The 22,700-nt window shown below is 40.4% G+C and overlaps 1 protein-coding gene across 1 annotated transcript in view; it reads right to left on the bottom strand.

Moving 5' to 3' along the window:
- CACNA1B (calcium voltage-gated channel subunit alpha1 B) overlaps positions 1–22,700 on the bottom strand; it is a 575,803-nt gene that overhangs the window by 222,889 nt on the left and 330,214 nt on the right. The window contains exons 9-11 of the mRNA XM_053695819.1: positions 4,921–5,036; positions 3,853–3,909; positions 3,362–3,451 (exon numbers count right to left, since the gene is read on the bottom strand). Of these exons, the coding sequence (XP_053551794.1) occupies positions 3,362–3,451; positions 3,853–3,909; positions 4,921–5,036 (263 nt within the window). The remainder of the gene's footprint in view (positions 1–3,361; positions 3,452–3,852; positions 3,910–4,920; positions 5,037–22,700) is intronic.

Below are 22,700 nucleotides of genomic sequence, written 5' to 3' on the forward strand. Positions count from 1 at the left end.
TCATTTGGGTTAATTGTAGCGATGCGCATTTAGATCTTTTTTGTGAGGATCCGAATGTGGAAGTAAGCAGTGGCTCGTGCCCTTCGGATATTTTCGTAGCTGGATGGATTCCTGTAAAAGATCCCCACAATAAGATCACTGCAAATCCAGATCTTAGAGTGGAGATCTTTTACAATAATGAATCCGCTACGAAAATATTTGAAGGGCACGAGCCGCTGCTTACTTCCACATTCAGATCCTTATGAAAGATCTGATTGCGCGTCCCTGGTTAAATTTGAAATGAACTGGAGAGAGAGAGACAAGAGAGCGAGAGAAAAGGAGAAAGAGGGAAAGAAAAAGAGAGAGAAAAGGAGAAAGAGAGAAGAAAAGAGAGAAAAAGCTAGAGAAAGAAAGAAAGAAAGAAAGAAAGAGGGCGGGAGAGAGAAAGAAAGAAAGAGAAAGAAAGAAAGAATGAAAGAAAGACAAGGGCCCCCTATACTATTCTGATTTGGGAACCTGTCCACCCACCTGCCTCATGCAATGCTGCCCAACCAATCATGTGAGAGCAGCGCCTGTCAATCACCACAAATTATTGTGTTTGAGGGCAAAGATACAGCCAAAATGAACATGTTTGAGGGCAGAGATACAGCCAGTAATCCCACATACAGAGGGCAGAGATACAGCCAGTAATCCCACACACAGAGGGCAGAGATACAGCCAGTAACCCCACATACAGATACCAAATTTAAAGACAGTAATCCAACAGAGGGCAGAAATACAGCCAGTAATCCCATTCACAAAAGAGTAAAGATAAAGCCAGTAATCTCATACACACAGACGGCAGAAATACAGCCAGTAACTTTATACACAGAGGGCACAGATACAGCCAGTAATCCCATACACAGACGGCAGAAATACAGCCAGTAACTTTATACACAGAGGGCACAGATACAGCCAGTAATCTCATACACACAGACGGCAGATATACAACCAGTAACTTTATACACAGAGGGCACAGATACAGCCAGAAATCACAAACACAGACGGCAGATATACAACTAGTAACTTTATACACAGTAATCTCATACACACAGACGGCAGATATACAACTAGTAACTTTATACACAGAGGGCACATATACAGCCAGTAATCACAAACACAGACGGCAGATATACAACCAGTAATTTTATACACAGAGGGCACAAATACAGCCAGTAATCTCATACACACAGACGGCAGATATACAACTAGTAACTTTATACACAGAGGGCACAGATACAGCCAGTAATCCCATACACAAAAGAGTAGAGATACGGCCAGAAATCATAAACACAGACGGCAGATATACAACCAGTAACTTTATACACAGAGGGCACAGATACAGCCAGTAATCTCATACACACAGACGGCAGATATACAACCAGTAACTTTATACACAGAGGGCACAAATACAGCCAGTAATCACAAACACAGACGGCAGATATACAACTAGTAACTTTATACACAGAGGGCACAGATACAGCCAGTAATCTCATACACAGATGGCAGATATACAACCAGTAACTTTATACACAGAGGGCACAGATACAGCCAGTAATCCCATACACACAGACGGCAGAAATACAAACAGTAACTTTATACACAGAGGGCACAGATACAGCCAGTAATCTCATACACACAGACGGCAGATATACAACTAGTAACTTTATACACAGAGGGCACAGATACAGCCAGTAATCCCATACACAAAAGAGTAGAGATACGGCCAGTAATCTCATACAGACAGATGGCAGATATACAACCAGTAACTTTATACACAGAGGGCACAGATACAGCCAATAATCCCATACACAAAAGAGTAGAGATACGGCCAGTAATCTCATACAGACAGATGGCAGATATACAACCAGTAACTTTATACACAGAGGGCACAGATACAGCCAGTAATCTCATACACACAGACAGCAGATATACAGCCAGTAACTTTATACAAAGAGGGCACAGATACAGCCAGTAATCTCATACACACAGACGGCAGATATACAACCAGTAACTTTATACACAGAGGGCACAAATACAGCCAGTAATCTCATACACACAGACGGCAGATATACAACCAGTAACTTTATACACAGAGGGCACAGATACAGCCAGTAATCACAAACACAGACGGCAGATATACAACCAGTAATTTTATACACAGAGGGCACAGATACAGCCAGTAATCTCATACACACAGACGGCAGATATACAACCAGTAACTTTATACACAGAGGGCACAGATACAGCCAGTAATCACAAACACAGACGGCAGATATACAACCAGTAACTTTATACACAGAGGGCACAGATACAGCCAGTAATCCCATACACAAAAGAGTAGAGATACAGCCAGTAATCACAAACACAGACGGCAGATATACAACTAGTGACTTTATACACAGAGGGCACAGATACAGCCAGTAATCCCATACACAAAAGAGTAGAGATAAAGCCAGAAATCACAAACGCAGACGGCAGATATACAGCCAGTAAACCCATACACAGAGGGCTGAGATACAGCCAGTAAACCCATACACAGAGTGCAGATATACAGCCAGTAAACCCATACACAGAGGGCAGAGATACAGCCAGGAATCCCAAACACAGAGGACATAAATATAGCAAGTAAGCTCACATATAGAGGGCAGAGGTAGAGCCAGTAAACCCATACACAGAGGGCAGATATACAGCCAGTAAACCCATACACAGAGGGCAGAGATACAGCCAGGAATCCCAAACACAGAGGACATAAATATGGCAAGTAAGCTCACATATAGAGGGCAGAGGTAGAGCTAATAATCACACATATAAAGACAGGGCTACCCTAAGTATTTGTGGGGCCCTGGGCAAGACAAATTTGTGGCACCCTTCAGCTCAACCCCTTTATTCCCCTCCCCCTGTATGCCCTGCCTCCTGTATGTGACACCCCTGTCCCAACATTCAGTGTGTCCTATATAAAGAATAAAGCTCTGTATAACACCTCCTAAAACCACTTCACAACACTTCTTCATAAACTAAACACAGGATGTACATTGCACTGTCTCATAACCTCACCCCCGACAGTGCGGTGCCCGGGGCGGGAGCCCTTCTCGCCCTGCCCAAAGGGAAGGCCTGCATAGAGGAAAGAGATACCATTGTAAGCTTTCATACAGATGTGAGGTATATAGCTGGTAATCACACAAACAGAAATCAGGTATATAGCATATATAGGGCATATATTTATTCAGGTGTCCCACCTACAGAGAGTCTATTTACAGCTAACAATCATATATAAATATTTTGAGTATATAATAAGCAAATACAGATATAATGGCAAGGAGACAAGGTGTATGGAACTCACCCACAGAACAGATATCAGTGAAGTGGTCCTCCCCCTCCTCTGCATGGATGAGATCATTTTTACTCTTCTTAATCGTTGCTCTTTTTAATACTGGTTGGAGATGAAAGACCAGATTTATTAACAGGAAATGGAACCATAAAACAAGTTACTGGTTACAGCAGGTTACTGATTGATTTCTATGAAAAATTAATTTATTTCCTCTGAGAAGATGAGCCACAATCTAAGTGGAAATCACTAGCAGTAGTTGCCATGCTCTTTTATAAACATTTTATAACAATGCTAGAGGGAGGAGTTTAAACTTTTAAATTAACATTTTGGTCATTCGAAATAAACTTTTTAACAAAACATCTATAAGTGGCAAACTGATTATGTATATGGCATTACCTACAAATGTCCATATCAGTTAAAGACCCCATATAATGCCCATCAATCCCTAAGAGTGCACACACAGCAAGATGATCTTTCTCACTTATCTATGGAAGGTCACTCACCATCTAATGGCGACTTTTCTTCAGCATTTTTGTCCTCTTCGGCCAGCATCACTTCCTCTGTGAGAAAAGGATATAATGGATAGAACCAAACCCCCAAACAATAGGTCTGTTGTTAATGGTCTTCCCAAACACCACCTCACCCCCTACAATCTTTTATGAGTGTTTCAGTTAGATATCTACACGGAAGTCGACAATTTAGAGCAGCTGCCAGTCTCTACACTGGCTCCCCATACACTCTAGAATACAATTCAAAATATTTACCCTAACTTATAAAGCACTCAATAGCCTCAGACCCAACTATATTTCCCCACTCATCTCCAAATACTCCCAGACCCGCCCTACGACTCTCTACTCCTATTCTTTCTACTTCCCTTTTTCGCCACCAAGACTTCTCACTCGCTGTCCTCTGGAATGCTCTACCCCACTCCATCAGACGGTCTATAACCTCGTATAGCTTCAGGGACTCTGTCAAAACCCACCTATTCAGAGGGGCTTACCATCTCTCCTCTGTTTTACATCCTCCCCAGAACTAATCTAGAAGTGCCTTGACTCTCTTCTGCAACTACAAGCTACCCCAAACCTTATGTCTCTGCACCCTCAACCTGTAGACTGTAAGCTCTTCGGGACAGGGCCCTCTTCCTCCTGTACTAGATTTCTTAAGTCCATTATGTATTTGTATCTTTCCACAAATCTGTCATTTTACAACCCTACCTCTGTACCCAGCGCAATACAAATAAATGATAATAATCATCTATTTTGTTTTTATAATCTCCATTGGCTTCAGAACATTATATTGTAGAATAATTTGTAAATATAATGAAATATTTAAACCTGCAACAATTAATAGAAAATGTATCTTTAAAGAAGCATAGAAGTCAAAATGAAAATTTCATAATTTGCAAACAAAAATTCAATTCCCTTCTGTTGTCAGAAAGGAGAATTTTGTTTTGTTTTGTTTTTTAAATAGCACAATCCGAAGTTTCATTTTGAGTTCCGTTTAACACCAATGGAAGTAGTAGGAGGGTTTTATACATTGTAAAGAGAGATAAAACTATTTTGTATTCTCACCAGCTTTGAATATCCACTCAAGGTATCCATTGAGTTCCCGCTCAATTTGCTGTTGTCGTTTGAGTTTGAGAAATGCACGGCGATTCTCAACCCTTTCACGCTCTTTGGCAAACTCTCTGCCAAAAAAAAAAAAATAAATACATTATTGTGGTTTCAAATTGTTTGCTTTATTGTAGCATTTCTATAGAAAAATGATAAAAACATGTGATTGTAATGTAAATGCCATAACATATAATTTCTTCTACTGGAGAAGGTGGGAATTGAGTGTGAGAATGTTCTCTGAAGGTGTCTGATTACAAGCTGTTTTTGGAAAGACAGGGATCTCAATTATATCCCAAAGGAAAACAGTGGTTCACATGAGACGTAAATTTTCTTATAGACTAAAAAAAGCCCAATAACCCCCCCGGCCCTTGACTCACAAAATATAATGTCTTGCAAAATGATTTGCTAATTAAGTTAAAGGGATGTAAAGCCCAACGATATTCAAATACCGCATCACATTTTGAGCAACTTTCAAATTTACCAATTTTGATTTTTTCTCTTGGTATCCTTTGTTGAAAAAGCATACCTTGGTAGGCTTAGGAGATTGGTAACTGCACATATATACCCCCTTATCATTGTCTTACAGATGTGTTCAGTTAGCACCCGGTAGTGCATTGCTGCTCCTTCAATAAAGGATAGCACAAAAAGGAAACAAAATTGATCAAAGAATTTAATTGAAAAGTTGTTTCAAAGTGTTTGAACTGTCTCAATAATGAAAGAAAAGGGACATTAAACACTAAATAAATGCTAGATAAAATGATGTATTCATAGAAAAGATTTGTCTAAGAATAACATGTAGGGTGTATTTTTTAAAGTTGAATTACCTGTTTAAATATAGACAAAATAAGAGTAAAGTTTTAGTGTCTATAAAACAATGGGATCTGCCATGTTGTAACTTAGGTTACCTTCTCTGCTGTGGCCAATTGGGGACAGTTATAAATAGGTCAGTAGAGTGTGCAGCCAATGACTGTGTGGGATAGAACAGTGTTCTGCACTTCCATTTCTAACAGGAACTGAAAAGCTCACAATTTCAGAATGGAATTCCAGGAAATGGGGACAAAATAAATAATACAAGTATATTGCAGAGTTTTTATATATACAATTTATCATTTTATATTATCATCTCAAAGTGTTTAATGTCCCATAAAGTGGTTTTTTTTTGTAATGTCAAACTTATATGATAAAATTAGACATGTAGAGTGATTTTTTCTTAGATTATTGTTGTTGATTTTGCTCCACCCTCAGCCTTTTCTTTATTTTTGTTTCTTCATTTACGGCTAGATTTGGAGTTTGGCGGTAAAAGGGCTGTTAACGCTCCGCGGTTTTTTTTCTGGCCGCACCATAAATTTAACTCTGGTATCGAGAGTTCAAACAAATGCTGCGTTAGGCTCCAAAAAAGGAGCGTAGAGCATTTTTACCGCAAATACAACTCTCGATACCAGAGTTGCTTACGGACGCGGCCAGCCTCAAAAACGTGCTCGTGCACGATTCTCCCATAGGAAACAATGGGGCTGTTTGAGCTGAAAAAAAACCTAACACCTGCAAAAAAGCCGCGTTCAGCTCCTAACGCAGCCCCATTGTTTCCTATGGGGAAACACTTCCTACGTCTGCACCTAACACTCTAACATGTACCCCGAGTCTAAACACCCCTAACCTTACACTTATTAACCCCTAATCTGCCGCCCCCGCTATCGCTGACCCCTGCATTACACTTTTAACCCCTAATCTGCCGCTCCGTAAACCGCCGCCACCTACGTTATCCCTATGTACCCCTAATCTGCTGCCCTAACATCGCCGACCCCTATGTTATATTTATTAACCCCTAATCTGCCCCCCACAACGTCGCCGACACCTGCCTACACTTATTAACCCCTAATCTGCCGACCGGACCTGAGCGCTACTATAATAAAGTTATTAACCCCTAATCCGCCTCACTAACCCTATCATAAATAGTATTAACCCCTAATCTGCCCTCCCTAACATCGCCGACACCTACCTTCAATTATTAACCCCTAATCTGCCGACCGGAGCTCACCGCTATTCTAATAAATGTATTAACCCCTAAAGCTAAGTCTAACCCTAACACTAACACCCCCCTAAGTTAAATATAATTTTTATCTAACGAAATAAATTAACTCTTATTAAATAAATGATTCCTATTTAAAGCTAAATACTTACCTGTAAAATAAATCCTAATATAGCTACAATATAAATTACATTTATATTATAGCTATTTTAGGATTAATATTTATTTTACAGGTAACTTTGTATTTATTTTAACCAGGTACAATAGCTATTAAATAGTTAAGAACTATTTAATAGTTACCTAGTTAAAATAATTACAAATTTACCTGTAAAATAAATCCTAACCTAAGATATAATTAAACCTAACACTACCCTATCAATAAAATAATTAAATAAACTACCTACAATTACCTACAATTAACCTAACACTACACTATCAATAAATTAATTAAACACAATTGCTACAAATAAATACAATTAAATAAACTATCTAAAGTACAAAAAATAAAAAAGAACTAAGTTACAGAAAATAAAAAAATATTTACAAACATAAGAAAAATATTACAACAATTTTAAACTAATTACACCTACTCTAAGCCCCCTAATAAAATAACAAAGACCCCCAAAATAAAAAATTCCCTACCCTATTCTAAATTAAATAAGTTACAAGCTCTTTTACCTTACCAGCCCTGAACAGGGCCCTTTGCGGGGCATGCCCCAAGAATTTCAGCTCTTTTGCCTGTAAAAAAAAACATACAATACCCCCCCCCCCAACATTACAACCCACCACCCACATACCCCTAATCTAACCCAAACCCCCCTTAAATAAACCTAACACTAAGCCCCTGATGATCTTCCTACCTTGTCTTCACCATGCCAGGTTCACCGATCCGTCCTGGCTCCAAGATCTTCATCCAACCCAAGCGGGGGCTAGACATCCACTGAAGAAGTCCAGAAGAGGGTCCAAAGTCTTCCTCCTATCCGGCAAGAAGAGGACATCCGGACCGGCAAACATCTTCTCCAAGCGGCATCTTCTATGTTCTTCCATCCGATGACGACCGGCTACATCTTGAAGACCTCCAGCGCGGATCCATCCTCTTCTTCCGACGACTAGACGACGAATGACGGTTCCTTTAAGGGACGTCATCCAAGATGGCGTCCCTCGAATTCCGATTGGCTGATAGGATTCTATCAGCCAATCGGAATTAAGGTAGGAATTTTCTGATTGGCTGATGGAGTCAGCCAATCAGAATCAAGTTCAATCCGATTGGCTGATCCAATCAGCCAATCAGATTGAGCTCGCATTCTATTGGCTGTTCCGATCAGCCAATAGAATGCGAGCTCAATCTGATTGGCTGATTGGATCAGCCAATCGGATTGAACTTGATTCTGATTGGCTGATTCCATCAGCCAATCAGAAAATTCCTACCTTAATTCCGATTGGCTGATAGAATCCTATCAGCCAATCGGAATTCGAGGGACGCCATCTTGGATGACGTCCCTTAAAGGAACCGTCATTCGTCGTCTAGTCGTCGGAAGAAGAGGATGGATCCGCGCTGGAGGTCTTCAAGATGGAGCCGGTCGTCATCGGATGGAAGAACATAGAAGATGCCGCTTGGAGAAGATGTTTGCCGGTCCGGATGTCCTCTTCTTGCCGGATAGGAGGAAGACTTTGGAGCACCGGATTATGGATCGCCAACCCCCGCTTGGGTTGGATGAAGATCTTGGAGCCAGGACGGATCGGTGAACCTGGCATGGTGAAGACAAGGTAGGAAGATCATCAGGGGCTTAGTGTTAGGTTTATTTAAGGGGGGTTTGGGTTAGATTAGGGGTATGTGGGTGGTGGGTTGTAATGTTGGGGGGGGGGGTATTGTATGTTTTTTTTTACAGGCAAAAGAGCTGAAATTCTTGGGGCATGCCCCGCAAAGGGCCCTGTTCAGGGCTGGTAAGGTAAAAGAGCTTGTAATTTTTGTATTTTAGAATAGGGTAGGGAATTTTTTATTTTGGGGGTCTTTGTTATTTTATTAGGGGGCTTAGAGTAGGTGTAATTAGTTTAAAATTGTTGTAATATTTTTCTTATGTTTGTAAATATTTTTTTATTTTCTGTAACTTAGTTCTTTTTTATTTTTTGTACTTTAGATAGTTTATTTAATTGTATTTATTTGTAGCAATTGTGTTTAATTAATTTATTGATAGTGTAGTGTTAGGTTAATTGTAGGTAATTGTAGGTAGTTTATTTAATTATTTTATTGATAGGGTAGTGTTAGGTTTAATTATAACTTAGGTTAGGATTTATTTTACAGGTAAATTTGTAATTATTTTAACTAGGTAACTATTAAATAGTTCTTAACTATTTAATAGCTATTGTACCTGGTAAAAATAAATACAAAGTTACCTGTAAAATAAATATTAATCCTAAAATAGCTATAATATAAATGTAATTTATATTGTAGCTATATTAGGATTTATTTTACAGGTAAGTATTTAGCTTTAAATAGGAATCATTTATTTAATAAGAGTTAATTTATTTCGTTAGATAAAAATTATATTTAACTTAGGGGGGTGTTAGTGTTAGGGTTAGACTTAGCTTTAGGGGTTAATACATTTATTAGAATAGCGGTGAGCTCCGGTCGGCAGATTAGGGGTTAATAATTGAAGGTAGGTGTCGGCGATGTTAGGGAGGGCAGATTAGGGGTTAATACTATTTATGATAGGGTTAGTGAGGCGGATTAGGGGTTAATAACTTTATTATAGTAGCGCTCAGGTCCGCTCGGCAGATTAGGGGTTAATAAGTGTAGGTAGGTGTCGGCGACGTTGTGGGGGGCAGATTAGGGGTTAATAAATATAACATAGGGGTCGGCGATGTTAGGGGCAGAAGATTAGGGGTACATAGGGATAACGTAGGTGGCGGCGATTTGCGGTCGGAAGATTAGGGGTTAATTATTTTAAGTAGCTTGCGGCGACGTTGTGTGGGGCAAGTTAGGGGTTAATAAATATAATATAGGGGTCGGCGGGGTTAGGGGCAGCAGATTAGGGGTACATAAGTATAACGTAGGTGGCGGTCGGCAGATTAGGGGTTAAAAATTTTAATCGAGTGGCGGCGATGTGGGGGGACCTCGGTTTAGGGGTACATAGGTAGTTTATGGGTGTTAGTGTACTTTAGGGTACAGTAGTTAAGAGCTTTATAAACCGGCGTTAGCCAGAAAGCTCTTAACTCCTGCTTTTTTCAGGCGGCTGGAATCTTGTCGTTAGAGCTCTAACGCTCACTGCAGAAACGACTCTAAATACCAGCGTTAGAAAGATCCCATTGAAAAGATAGGCTACGCAAATGGCGTAGGGGGATCTGCGGTATGGAAAAGTCGCGGCTGAAAAGTGAGCGTTAGACCCTTTAATCACTGACTCCAAATACCAGCGGGCGGCCAAAACCAGCGTTAGGAGCCTCTAACGCTGGTTTTGACGGCTACCGCCGAACTCTAAATCTAGGCCTTAGTTTGCTTGAAGACATTAGTCATTAGCAAAGAAACTTACCAAATACAAATCACTACAATAGAAAAGAAAAGGGAACCTCTAGGAAGTATCATGAAATACATACAGGGAGTGCAGAATTATTAGGCAAGTTGTATTTTTGAGGATTAATTTTATTATTGAACAACAACCATGTTCTCAATGAACCCAAAAAACTCATTAATATCAAAGCTGAATAGTTTTGGAAGTAGTTTTTAGTTTGTTTTTAGTTATAGCTATTTTAGGGGGATATCTGTGTGTGCAGGTGACTATTACTGTGCATAATTATTAGGCAACTTAACAAAAAACAAATATATACCCATTTCAATTATTTATTTTTACCAGTGAAACCAATATAACATCTCAACATTCAAAAATATACATTTCTGACATTCAAAAACAAAACAAAAACAAATCATTGACCAATATAGCCACCTTTCTTTGCAAGGACACTCGAAAGCCTGCCATCCATGGATTCTGTCAGTGTTTTGATCTGTTTACCATCAACATTGCGTGCAGCAGCAACCACAGCCTCCCAGACACTGTTCAGAGAGGTGTACTGTTTTCCCTCCTTGTAAATCTCACATTTGATGATGGACCACAGGTTCTCAATGGGGTTCAGATCAGGTGAACAAGGAGGCCATGTCATTAGATTTTCTTCTTTTATACCCTTTCTTGCCAGCCACGCTGTGGAGTACTTGGACGCGTGTGATGGAGCATTGTCCTGCATGAAAATCATGTTTTTCTTGAAGGATGCAGACTTCTTCCTGTACCACTGCTTGAAGAAGGTGTCTTCCAGAAACTGGCAGTAGGACTGGGAGTTGAGCTTGACTCCATCCTCAACCCGAAAAGGCCCCACAAGCTCATCTTTGATGATACCAGCCCAAACCAGTACTCCACCTCCACCTTGCTGGCGTCTGAGTCGGACTGGAGCTCTCTGCCTTTTACCAATCCAGCCACGGGCCCATCCATCTGGCCCATCAAGACTCACTCTCATTTCATCAGTCCATAAAACCTTAGAAAAATCAGTCTTGAGATATTTCTTGGCCCAGTCTTGACGTTTCAGCTTGTGTGTCTTGTTCAGTGTTGGTCGTCTTTCAGCCTTTCTTACCTTGGCCATGTCTCTGAGTATTGCACACCTTGTGCTTTTGGGCACTCCAGTGATGTTGCAGCTCTGAAATATGGCTAAACTGGTGGCAAGTGGCATCTTGGCAGCTGTACGCTTGACTTTTCTCAGTTCATGGGCAGTTATTTTGCGCCTTGGTTTTTCCACACGCTTCTTGCAACCCTGTTGACTATTTTGAATGAAACGCTTGATTGTTCGATGATCACGCTTCAGAAGCTTTGCAATTTTAAGAGTGCTGCATCCCTCTGCAAGATATCTCACTATTTTTGACTTTTCTGAGCCTGTCAAGTCCTTCTTTTGACCCATTTTGCCAAAGGAAAGGAAGTTGCCTAATAATTATGCACACCTGATATAGGGTGTTGATGTAATTAGACCACACCCCTTCTCATTACAGAGATGCACATCACCTAATATGCTTAATTGGTAGTAGGCTTTCGAGTCTATACAGCTTGGAGTAAGACAACATGCATAAAGAGGATGATGTGGTCAAAATACTCATTTGCCTAATAATTCTGCACTCCCTGTACATTGGGTAAGATTCATTGATGCTCCTGAGGTTACTGAGGAGAGAGCACGGTCAGAGCCTCGCTTTACCTATCTCTCCAAGCTTATATTTAGTGAGCTGTCTGTCATTATCCTCTATAATTGACAAAACTTGAAATCTCACACATGAATTGAGAACAGTGTCTAATGTAATCATAACCAAAAGAGATTCAGAAACAAGCTTAAAACACAGTGCATTAGGGAAGTTAGATCTGAGGAATAAAAAAAGGGACACTTCATCAACACACGGAAAACCAAAGAATGAATTATTAGCCTAGATTTTGTTTCAAACCATTTCTTTTAAATTAAATAAAGAATGAAAATAATAGCTGCTACTGTTATCACTGTCATTAAAGGGATTTTTTTCTTTCATGATTCAGATGGAGCATGCCATTGTAAGCAACTTTCTAATGTATTCCTATTACCATTTGTCTTTGACCTAAAGGCTCGCGCGGAAACAGGGTGAATTTGCCCAATTCGGCCAATAATAAATTGACCCCACAGAGTAATCTCTCTGCTGTTCAGCCCTGTCTCTGCTTTTTTACTTTTTCTCTGGTGTTTAAGGGCTAGATTTATGAAAGCTGAGGCGGACAGGGGCAGCTCGTCTGTGGTGGGGCGAAATTACCCGCAGGTATTCGCCATTGCACACAAGCACTCGCGTGCAATCCCGCCCCCTGCCTGCGCACAGCCAATCACGTGCGAGCAGGAGCTGTCAATCTCCTCTGTCTAACTAGACCGAGGAGATTGAATTTCGCCACCTTAGAGGTGGCGAAGAGGTTAGGGAAGCGGCGGTCTGGTGACCGCTGCTTGATAAATGACGGCGAACAAGTTCTTGTGAGAACTTGCAGCCGTAGGGCTTTAATAAATCTACTGTTATCTCTGACATTCTATTCTCCTTCTTTGCTGCTCAACTCTTTCTCTCAACTCGCAAGCCCCCCACTCCCAACCAGACATCACCAAAAAGGTCTGCAGACTTTTACTGCCTCCTTTACACACATCCACCAATGCAGCATGCAGGGAAATGTAGTTTACCAGCTACAGAGTTGCTAACAGCAGTAGATATTGCATGCCATAGCACTACAATGGGCATAAACATAATATCAGGGGGAATATTAAGCATATATAATAAAAAAGTAAGCAAGTAAACAGTTAACAAAACAAAAACAAAAAAATGGACAGTTTGGTGTCCCGTCAAAAACTTCTGCGGACACCGAAAAAATGTGTTACAAAACTGGGCAATCCCCTTAAAAATGGAATGTCTTATACCCCTACAGTACATGTAAATGGAGGTCTTGAATATTTGCATGTTTGTTTTGCTATGCATAGAACCTCGCAGACAGAATGAGGGGCTCACTGTGGCCGTTTTTGGGGCGTGCTTAGCTTTTCGTTTTGTTTAAACCTTGGCCAAGCATGGATAATTCATAAAGACTCTTTTACCCTTGTAAAGCAGCTTGTCGACTGGTTGCCCTGTTTGCATATTTTTTACTTTTTCACATTTTTCTTTTGTTCCCATGTTAGATGTTTTATAGAGAGTGCTTTTTTTGCTGTTTGAGTTCATATATTTTGTAATGCTTTAAAGGTGTTTTTTGTGTCGCCTGTATCCTTGAGAGTGGAACAAGTTCTATGAAGTGAGTCAGGGACAGTTTCTAGATAGATGCAGCTGATGGGATTGAACTCAAAACTCTAGGGTACAAATTTTTATGAATACTACAATTTTTATAGATATAAATTTCACAAATGGAATTGACTTGAATCTAGGCTGTTGAGTCATTTTTATAGTGCTAGCAACAGATTGTGCGCATTTATAAGTTGCCTTCAAAGTAGAGAAAAAATGTATATCTGAATGATGAAAATTTAATTTTAAAATGCATGCCCCTTTAAAGGGATAGTTAAGTCAAAATTAAACTTTAATGATTCAGATAGAGCATGCAATTTTAAGCAACTTTCTAATTTACTCCTATTATTACATTTTCTTTATTCTCTTAGTATCTTTATTTGAAAAAGCAAAAATGTAAGCTAAGAAGCCTGCCCATTTTTAGTTCAGCACCTGGATAGCGCTTTCTGATTGGTGTCTAAATGTAGCCACCAATGAGCAAGCGCTACCCAGGAGCTGAAACAAAAATGGGCCGGCTCCTAAGCATTTTTGCTTTTCAAATAAAGATTCCAAGAGAACAAAGAAAAATTGAGAATAGGAGTAAATTAGAAAGTTGCTTACAATTGCGGCTCTATCGGAATAGTGAAAGTTTAAGTTTGACTTGACTATTTCTTTAATATTAAACAACCTATTATTTAAAAATAAATAACACTGTTGGCCTCTAACAATTACAAAGGTCTAGAAATGATACTGCAGAATTGTTCAACTATAATTATATTGATTAAAAGATAGGGATCTAATCAGCATGCACAGCTATATACCTCAGCTTTTAAGATACCAGCAAGGGTTATTAAAAAGGTAAATATCACAGATGGAGAGTGATATTGGGGAGAAACTCATAACCCCCCCCCCCCCAAATGTTCCTCTCTCCTTATTGTAGCAGAGGACTCATAAGGAACTGTCTGTCAAATTTATAGCAGTTGTTTCTTTGTGGGGTTATGGATATGACAATAAACATGGTGCTTAGAAGCCCCAGCCACTCTTTAGAACTTCCACTCTGACCAATATTCTAAGTTCCAGTCCATTAAAAGGACAATTAAATACAGTAGAGTTTTATAAACAACACATGCATAAGAAAAATACAATGCACTTAGGGGTCTATCTAATAAGCTGCGGCGGACGGGGCGCACATACGCGCCCCTGTCCACCACAGCTCACCTCTGGCGGGCTGAATTCTGCTGCTGGAATTCAGCATTGCACACAAGCGCTATTTTGCGCATGCATGCAATCCTGCCCGCCCACAGCCAATCATACGTGGGCAGGAGCTGTCAATCTCCCCGGTCGGACGAGATCGGGGAGATTGAAATTCGCCACCTAAGAGGCCCATATGTCTGAATTTCAGATGAATAATAGATTTGTTTCTGACAAATTAAAGTTAATTCCAGTTTCCTCGCCCCCCTTGTACCATGTGACAAAAATCACCCAATCACAAAGATGTATATGTATATACTGTCAATTCTTGCACATGCTCAGTAAGACCTGGTGCCTCAGAAAGTGTGTATATAAAATGATTGTGCATATTTCTGTAACAGAAGTAAATTGGTAAAAACACTGTCTGAATCATAAAAATGTAATTTTGAATTTAGTTCTCCTTTAATCCAGGAAGTCTTAAAAAATCAGAGCCTGGGCCAGTCATTAAGATGATCAAATGCTCTATAATGAGTTTCTAACAAAAAAAAAAGGCTTCTGAATCATGAAATAGAAAAATGCCAAAAAATGAGGCAATATTAATTACTGGAAAGGGAAGTAATAGTAAAGGTGATGGCACAGAGAAAGTGTGATTTAAAGGGGAGATGTCTATGAGAAAGAATAAAAGAAAAAAAAGAGACAAAAAGAGGCATGAGAGAACAAAGACGAGGGTGAAAGAGGTAAAGAGGGAAAATGATTTGAATGACACATATTAACAGAATGCATGAGAGCGACAGAGCGAGAGAGAAAGAGATGAGAATAAAAAATGGTGTGTGAGAGACAGAGAAAGGGAGAGAGACATAGGAGAGATACAGAAGAGGAGAGAAAGATGTAGAGAGACAGAGAGACACAGGAGAGAGACAGAAGGAGAGATAGATGCAGAGAGACAGAGAAAGAGAGAGACAGGAGAGAGAGATGCAGAGAGAAAGAGAGAGAAAGAGTGGGAGACATAGGAGAGAGACAGAAGGAGAGAGAGAGAGACAGAGAGAGAAAAAGAGAGAGGCACAGGAGAGAGACAGAAGGAGAGAGAGATGCAGAAAACCAGAGAACGAGAGAGACAGGAGAGAGACAGAAGGAGAGAGAGAGAGACGCAGAGAGACAGAGAAAGAGAGAAAGACAAAGGGGGGTAGTTATCAAGCCGTCAACCTCAAATACGCTGGAATTCCGCAGCGTATTTGTGGCGAGGCTGATTCGCCTTAGTTATCAAAGGCTCGAGACCGGCTAAAGTAGAATTTAGTGACGCAAGCTTCGATCCGCCGGACACAGATCGATTCTTACGTCACTCCAGATGTTCCGCACACAAGTGCGGCACATTCTCACTACTTTTGCTAGTTATCAAATGACTAGCAGGTACGCTCGGCACTTTTACGGCCCAGCGTACCTGGTTTTCAAACCGCCACCCCTGGAGGCGGCGGATCCCATAGGAATCAATGGGAGTCTGACAAGTTCGCTGCTGACAGACATCCCATTGATTTCTATGGGAGCTGTCTACACCTAACACCCTAACATGTACCCCGAGTCTAAACACCACTAATCTGTGCCCCCTACACCGCCGCAACTAAATAAAGTTATTACCCCCTAAACCGCCACTCCCGGAGCCCACCGCAAGCTACTCTATACATATTAACCCCTAAACCGCCGCTCCCGGAGCCCACTGCAACTATAATAAATGTATTAACCCCTAAACCGCCGCTCCCTGAACCCGCCGCAACCTATATTAAATGTATTAACCCCTATCCTGCCCCCCCTACACCGTCGCCACCTATAATAAATTTATTAACCCCTAATCTGCCCCCCCTACACCGTCGCCACCTATAATAAATGTATTAACCCCTAATCTGCCCCCCCACACCGTCGCCACCTATAATAAATTTATTAACCCCTAATCTGCCCCCCCTACACCGTCGCCACCTATAATAAATTTATTAACCCCTATCCTGCCCCCCACTACGCCGCCGCCACTGTAATAAAATTATTAACCCCTAAACCTAAGTCTAACCCTAACGCCCCCCCTAACTTAAATATTAATTAAATAAATCTAAATAATATTTTTATTATTAACTAAAATAATCCTATTTAAAACTAAATACTTACCATTAAAATAAACCCTAATATAGCTACAATATAAATAATAATTATATTCTAGCTATCTTAGGATTTATTTTTATTTTACAGGCAACTTTCAATTTATTTTAACTAGGTACAATAGCTATTAAATAGTTATTAACTATTTAATAGCTTACCTAGCTAAAATAAACTGAAATTTACCTGTAAAATAAATCCTAACCTAAGTTATAATTACACCTAACACTACACTATACTTTAATAAATTATTCCTATTTAAAACTAAATACTTACCTGTAAAATAAACCCTAAGATAGCTACAATATAAATAATAATTATGTAGGGGGGGCAGGATAGGGGTTACTAGGTATACTGTAGGTGGCAGCGGTGTCCGGGAGCGGCGGTTTAGGGGTTAATACATTTATAAGAGTTGCGGCAGGGTCTAGGAGCGGCGGTTTAGGGGTTAATACATTTATAAGAGTTGCGGCAGGGTCTAGGAGCGGCGGTTTAGGGGTTAGTAACTTTATTGAGTTGCGGGGGGCTCCGGGGGCGCCGGTATAGGGATAGAACAGTGTAGTTTAGTGTGGGTGCTTAGTGACAGGCTAGCAATAAAGCTGGGAAAAAGCCGAAGGGCAGCGAGGTCGGATGAGTGATAACTCTCACAGTCCGCTGCTCATCGCCCCGCGGCTTTTTGACAGCTTTTTTTGATAACTTAGGCGAACGTATTCAAGGTCCGCGGCGGCGAAGGTAGGCGAGCTTAGGCGGGCGTATTGGGCCGGCGAAGTCAGAAAAGTAGACGGCTTGATAACTACCCCCCACAGGAGAGACATAAGGAGAGAGAGATGCAGAGAGAAAGAGAGAGAGACACAGGAGACAGAGAAAGAGACATAGGAGAGAGAGAGAAGAAGAGAGAGACACACAGAGAAAGAGAGAGAAAGAGAGAGACACAGGAGAGATACAGGAGAGAGGGATGCAGAGAAAGAGAGAGAGACACAGGAGCAAGACAGAAGGAGAGAGAGATGAAAAGAGACACAGAGAGACAGAGAAAGAGAGACAGAGAGAGAGACAGAAGGTGAGAGATGCAGAGAGACAGGAGAGAGACAGAAAGAGAGAGAGAGATGCAGAGGACAGAAAAAGAGAGCGACACAGGAGAGAGAGATGCAGAGAGAAAGAGAGACACAGAGGGCAAGATTACATATGTGGCATCGCCCGCACAGTTTTTCGTATCACATATACAGCGCCGCATATAAATGTGGCACGTATATTTCACCCGTCGCCCGCAATTTTTACTCCCATAAGCTAACATAGAATCAACCGCGTTGCAAAGCAGTATCACATATTCAGCGCAAGGACTTAAGCGGCAAAAATGGAGATATTGTACTCCATTTTCATCTCGCCACACATAGGCAGACGCAATAAGACTTGCGCTGACTATGTAGTCACTGTAACCCCCTGAAAATAGTAACTAACACCTAGCGCATGTGCAATATCTATCTACCTCCTGAAAATAACTAACATCTAACGCATGTGCAATATCTATCTACCTGTCAACCGCAATCCCCCACCACAATAACGAATACAGTATATTAACCCCTAATCCACCAACCCCCACATTGCATCTAATTAATTTATTAACCACTAAACCGCCATCACCCCACAACGCAATATACCTTAATAAACTATTAACCGCTAATTCGCCATTCACCCATATAACAAAGTACCTATTAAAACTATTAATCCCCAAACCGCCATCCCCCACCAACGCAATAAACGTAATTAACCTATTAACCCCTAATCCGCCAAACCCACACAACGCAATAATCCTAATAAAACTATTAATCCCTAAACCGCCAAACCCACACAACGCAATAATCCTAATAAAACTATTAATCCCTAAACCGCCAAACCCACACAACACAAATAACTAATTAAATTACTAAGCCCCTAACCTAACACCCCTAAATTAACCTCAATTACCTATATTAAAAAATACTAAGTTACAAACAATTAAAATAAAAAAGAAAGCTAACATTACTTAAAAATAAAAAACCTAAGATTAAATTAATCTAAGATTAGAAAAAATAAAAAAGTCTAACATTACAGAAAATAATAAACAAAATTATCCAAAATAAAAAAATGTTCTTTTGCATTTAAAAAATATTCTAAGTCCCCCCCCAACAGTAAAACCCACCACCCACCAAACCCCCAAAATAAATAAACCTAACACTAAAAAAAACTAAACTACCCATTGCCCCTAAAGGAGCTTTTGTATGGGCATTGCCCTTAAAAGGGCATTCAGCTCTTTGAAGAGTGCCCATTAAAACCCTAATCTAAAAAAACAAACCCACCAAAAATTAAAAAAAAAGCCTAAGGCGTCTATTTATCAAAGTCTGGCGGACCTGATCCGACAGTGCGAGACCTCGCTGAATACACAGAGACTCCGCCCCCTGCAGACTTGCGGCCAATGGGCCTCCAGCAGGGTGGTGTCAATCAACCCGATCGTACTCGCCGATGTCTGTCCGCCTGCTCAGAGCAGGAGGACAGGTTATGAAGCAGTGGTCTTTAGACCGCTGCTTCATAACTGGTGTTTCTGGGCTGGCGTGCCTGCAGGCTCGCCAGAAACACGGGGCCTCAAGCTCTATCCGGAGCTTGATAGATAGGCCCCAAAGTCTAACCCCCAGATAGGCACTCATGGTTCCTGAAGTCCGGTACTGAAGTCTTCTTCCAAGCGGCGACCTCTTCTATCTTCTTCCTGGAACTGAAGACCGGTGATGGCGGAACTCAAGACTGGCGACCGCGGAAGCCATGAAGCGTGGAGATCCTCTTTGTACAATCACCGCCGCACACTGAGGATTGAATTCAAGGTACGCATTTAAATATGGGGTACCTTGAATTCATATTGGCTGATTTGAGTCTTCAAATTCAAATCAGCCAACAGGATGAGAGCTACTGAAATACTATTGGCTAATTTGAACAGGCAATTTCAGTAGCCCTCATCCTATTGGCTGTTTTGAATTTGAAGAATCAAATCAGCCAATAGGAATGCAAGGGACGCCATATTTAAACGTGTGCCTTGAATTCACTATTCAGTGTACAACGGCGATCGTAAAAAGAGGATCCTCCACTCTCTATGGCTCCACGGTCCGCTGTCACAGGTCTTCAGTTCCACTACTGCCGGTCTTCAGTTCCGCGGTCACTGGTTTTCAGTTACGCCCTCCGCTCTGCGCTGGCTTGTTCCTGGAAGAAGATAGAAGAGGTCGCTGCTTGGAAGAAGACTTCAGCGCCGGACTTCAGGAACCATGAGTACCTATCTGGGGGTTTGTTATTTTTAGATTAGGGTTTTAATGGGCACTCTTAAAATAGCTGAATGCCATTTTAAGGGCAGTAAAAGAGCTGAATGCCCTTTTAAGGGCAATGCCCATACAATTGCCCCTTTAGGGGCAATGGGTAGTTTAGGTTTTTTTAGTGTTAGGTTTATTTATTTAGGGGGGTTTGGTGGGTGGTGGGTTTTACTGTTAGGGGGGGACTTAGATTTTTTTTTAAATAAAAAGGAGCATTTTTTATTTTGGATAATTTAGTTTATTATTTTCTGTAATGTTAGACTTTTATTTTTTGCAATCTTAGATTAATTTAATCTTAGGTTTTTTATTTTTAACTAATGTTAGCTTTTTTATTTTAATTGTTTGTAACTTAGTATTTTTTAATTTAGGTAATTGGGGATAATTTAGGGGGTGTTAGGTTAAGGGGGGTTAGGTTAGGGGGTTTTAGTAATTTAATTAGTTATTTGCGTTGAGTGGGTTTGGTGGTTTAGGGGTTAATAGTTTTATTAGGATTATTGCGTTGTGTGGATTTTGCGGATTAGAGGTTAATAGATTTATAAGGTTTGTTGCTATGTGGGTTAATGGCGGATTAGGGGTTAATAGTTTTAATAGGGACTTTGCGATGTGGATTAATGGCGGATTAGGGGTTAATACTTTAATTAGGTAGTTTACGATGTTGGGGTTGGCAGATTTAGGGGTTAATACATTTATTAGGTAGATCGCGATGTGGGTGAATGGCAGATTAGGGGTTAATACATTAATTAGGTAGATCGCGATGTGGGTGAATGATTGAGGGTTAATAGTTTAATTAGGCATATTGCGTTGTGGGGGGTTGTCGGTTTAGGGGTTTAATACTTTTATTATTAGTTCCGATGTGGGTTTGATGTCGGATATAGGGGTTTTACGTGTCGGATTTATTTTTGGAAGGCGGGTTTGACTTTTATGGAAGATTTGACATTTTTATTTTATTTTCTTAGGCGCCAGCAGTTTCTAAAGTGCCGTAAGTCACTGGCGACTCCAGAAATTTGTATTTACGCTAATTTCTGAACATCGCTAGTTTATCCGACTTACGGCGCTTTATGAACTGCCGGCCGGGTTTATGTATTACCCCGATGTGCAAGGTGAAATTACGAGCGGTGTGGGTTTCAGCAGTTGAGCTGAAGCCTGCGCTGTATATATAATCTCGCCCAGAGTGAGACAGAAGGAGAGAGACAGATGAGAGACAGATGAGAGACAGAAAGAAAGAAATGCAGAGAGACAGAGAATGAAAGAGAGCGACAGAAGTAGAGAGAGACGCAGAGAGACAAAAAAGAGAGGGACAGAGAGAGAGAGACAGGGGAGAGAGATAGAGAGACGCAGAGAGACAAAGTAAGAGAGACAAAGGAGAGAGACAGAAGGAGAGAGAGATGCAGAGAGACAGAGAGAAACACAGAGAGAGACAGAAGGAGAGAGAAATGCAGAGAGACAGAGAAACACAGAGAGAGACAGAAATAATTATTAATATAAAAACTAGAATTAAAAAATGTGTTGTTAAAAAGCTTTTATATTTGTAACACAATAGTTCTGCAAAAATCGTATTTTATGGAAAAAGTAAAATTTTGATTAGATTTACACAGGAAATCTATTTAAGGCATAAAGAAGAATAGTAAAACTACACTGCGCATGCAAAAAAACACGGTGAAATTCATAGTTACAATACGAAAGTCAAAGCGTATGGTTTTCCTTATAGTAAAATTAATCTCCCCTCGCCTCTGCTAGTGGGCTGAACAGGGGCGTTTCATGGGCGTAGATAACATTTCTGTGTCAGGTCTGGAGTATTATCTAAATATTTTCCTCCTGCAGATATCACAGTTTAATCTCACAAACTGAAAGGTGGCGAGATTGTTTCAAAATATTCCAAACACATATTACACTAATAGAAAAATACGAAAACAAAGTTTGTAAGATATTATACACTAAAAACAGAGTAATCAGATTTGTATCGGCTGCAGGATTTAATTTATATAGTGCGCCTCATACTCCCTGCTAACTTCTCTCTCCCCTACAAAGTTCCATTATTTTCTATAGGAAAATCACGCAACTCACAGGGACAGCCCCTTTTTCTTTAGATAATTCCCTGAGGTCCGCCACTGCGAGTGTCAGTGTGGTTCTGTGAGGTTTAGATCATCAAGAGAGGAAAAAGGGACAACGAAAAAGGAACCAGAATATGATTACAATATATGAGAAAAAGAGAGCGAGAGAAAAATCTATATAAGATAGAAACACATGAGAATAAAAAAAACGTATGGGAGAGAGACAGAATGGAAGAAAAAAG

The sequence above is a fragment of the Bombina bombina genome, chromosome 12 (assembly GCF_027579735.1).
Source record: "Bombina bombina isolate aBomBom1 chromosome 12, aBomBom1.pri, whole genome shotgun sequence".
Lineage (NCBI taxonomy): Eukaryota > Metazoa > Chordata > Amphibia > Anura > Bombinatoridae > Bombina > Bombina bombina.